Genomic DNA, 2,591 nt, shown 5'->3' with positions numbered 1-2,591 from the left:
TCAACTTACATGAACAGATGGTCAAAATGACAGTTTTAATTGTCTGGAAGTGGTATGGGCATTCCAAGAAGGAAAGTGTAATAAAAGGTAATAAGCACTTACAAACAAGCAACGGAATAGTGGTGGTACAATAAATCCACAGGGCAGTGTGTGCAACACAGTGGCTTAGATCTCAGTCAGATTTATTTGAAACTAGCTGAACAAATAAAGTAAAAATCCATTCATAACTTCTCATAGAACTCTTTGGTGCTTAAGATTTGGGTATGTTCTCTGTCTGTTTGGGTTTGGTTTTTTTTCTCCTCTTCCACCAGAGTGATAATTGGAATTTCTCACTAGGATATCAAGAATCTAAATCCTCCTAGAGAAGCTAAGCAACTGGTCTTTGAAGATGTCTCCAAGCATAATGTTTGAAGAGTGATAGTGCTAGTTTCAGTGATTGTAATCAAGTACTTCCTATATTGACTTTGCTGTTTACAGGGTTTACTGATGTCATCAGTCATAGAATCATAGAATTGTTTAGGCTGGAAAAGATTGAGTCCAACCATTAACCCAGCACTGTCAAGTGCACCCCTAAACAACATCTTAAACAGTATATCTATATCATAGTTCAAAGTTTCGATGTCTGTGATAAAAGAACCCCCAACCCTTGTAATGGATTTCCAGATCTTTCCATAAGAAATGCAAGAGATTGGTAAGACAGACTGCATAGACAAAACAGTAGTAGTTCCAGCTTAGTACACAGAAACTTGTCCTTCTCACTTGCACTTTTCTGTGTGCTAGTAAATTTCAGCAGTTTGTAAATCCTGCTGTTCATGAAAGGATGGAAATACTGTGTTTTGTACAAAACACCATCTATGACAATCAATTGCCTCCAACTTTGAGGTGGTAAATGTGGAGGAGCAGAAAACCTGGCCATCAAAGAACAGTAACAGCTTAAATGGTCTCTGATCAGGGAAAATGCTCTTGTACAGCAATTAATTATTTGTTTGTGTTACAGAAAGCAATAGACCTTGCTACCAAGGCAGCACAAGAAGATAAAGCAGGAAACTATGAGGAAGCCTTCCGCTTGTACCAACACGCCGTGCAGTATTTTCTCCATGTTGTTAAATGTAAGTGTGATGTGTTGGATGATTCAGTAGAGTCTAGTCGTCAGATTGCACAAGAGCAATCTCTTATGTTGACATCAGTATTTAAATTTTTGCTCTCATCAACAGTTGATACTTGCTAATCGTAGTTTGACTGAGGTCATATATTTTGCAGCTTTTACCTTTACTGTGTTGTGTGCTTGCTCCATTCTTGTAAGAAATTAGATTATTTTTTACTTGTGTTTTGTTTTAGGTTTTTTTAAGACAGGAGGCAGGTGTTTGCTGTCTCTCCTCTGGACTTTTGTAGCAGTGTTTCAAGCTGGCCACTGCACGAGGAAATATGACAATAAGTACAGGGATCCCTGTAATTCTGTTGTGCTGAAAACCATGTTACACATGAAGTCTGCTGTATCTGCAGAGTGCTTTTTGCACCTTTAATTCATGCTGCTTGCCCTTTTAAAGCCTCTCTGCTGACATTTTTTTGCTCCTTAATGTCATAGTCTTGCTGTTTATCTTGGCCGAGAACATGTATGAGATGGACTTGTATGTAACAATTTTTCTTTAGTTTCCATGTTCTCATTACTTTACGCCTTTTCACACTTCTGTGTACGTTTTGTGCCACATTCAGTGTTTGTATGCAAGGAATGGGCTTTCTTAATGTGGGTACAGCCCTGATGTAAGTGGGCTAGGGTTGCTTGCCTGACAAAAGTACACTTACAAATCTTCATGATTTGAAAAAAATAGTTTTCTTTATAGTCCTTTATTATTAGGATAATCTGTGTTTATCACTTCCTGTCCATTTAAATCTTACAGACTTCCTCAGAATATCACTTTCTATGCTTTTAACAACATTGATGTACTTTTGGAAACTTAGCTCAAAAACCTGACATGTTAAATTTTGATCGGTGGTTTGAAATACTGTAATAGTGATTATGAGAACAGCGTGGCTGTTGAAACACGCTTAGTTCTTTCAGATGTTTTATGTAATGTTTCTTTATCTTTTAAAATTAGCAGGCTATGGAAGAATCAAGTATGGTTCTAAATAAAAATTGCCTTGCACAAGCAGCTTCTTGATTAGCTATTTTAGAAAAGCAGTTATTAAGGCAATGTCTAGGAGCTTGAAAGGCTGACAGAAAAGCTTCCAGTGCTGATGTCCTTAATCATTTAAAGTCAAATTTTAAGCCAAGGCAATGTTCAGGTGAATATTTGATATCTGTTACATGATGACAGCCTTCTGGTCAGTTCTTTCCAAGCTATAGTGGACAAATAAGTAATTGAGATGTTTGGTTATGTCGTGAGCCCTGAGAGAGGTACATTGATAAGAGATAAAGAAGACAGATCTTAAGTCTTGTTTTTTGACTGATGCACATGTGTTTTGTGTTAATAAAGAATTGTTTATCTTCACACTCTTAGATGAAGCACAGGGTGATAAAGCAAAAAAAAGCATTAGAGCAAAATGTACAGAATACTTGGATCGAGCAGAAAAGCTGAAAGAATATCTGAAAA

General features: G+C 36.9%; 1 protein-coding gene across 1 annotated transcript in view; it reads left to right on the top strand.

Moving 5' to 3' along the window:
• The first annotated feature begins 937 nt into the window (after positions 1-937).
• Positions 938-2,591, top strand: part of VPS4B (vacuolar protein sorting 4 homolog B) — a 15,705-nt gene continuing 14,051 nt past the window's right edge. The window contains 2 exon segments of the mRNA XM_005425826.2: positions 938-1,109; positions 2,499-2,591. The exon segment at positions 2,499-2,591 is cut by the window's right edge and continues 22 nt beyond it. Of these exon segments, the coding sequence (XP_005425883.1) occupies positions 938-1,109; positions 2,499-2,591 (265 nt within the window).

Source organism: Geospiza fortis, unplaced genomic scaffold (genome assembly GCF_000277835.1).
Source record: "Geospiza fortis unplaced genomic scaffold, GeoFor_1.0 scaffold154, whole genome shotgun sequence".
Lineage (NCBI taxonomy): Eukaryota > Metazoa > Chordata > Aves > Passeriformes > Thraupidae > Geospiza > Geospiza fortis.
The sequence above is the reverse complement of the archived record's forward strand: the minus strand, read 5'-3'. Positions and strand labels throughout refer to the sequence as shown.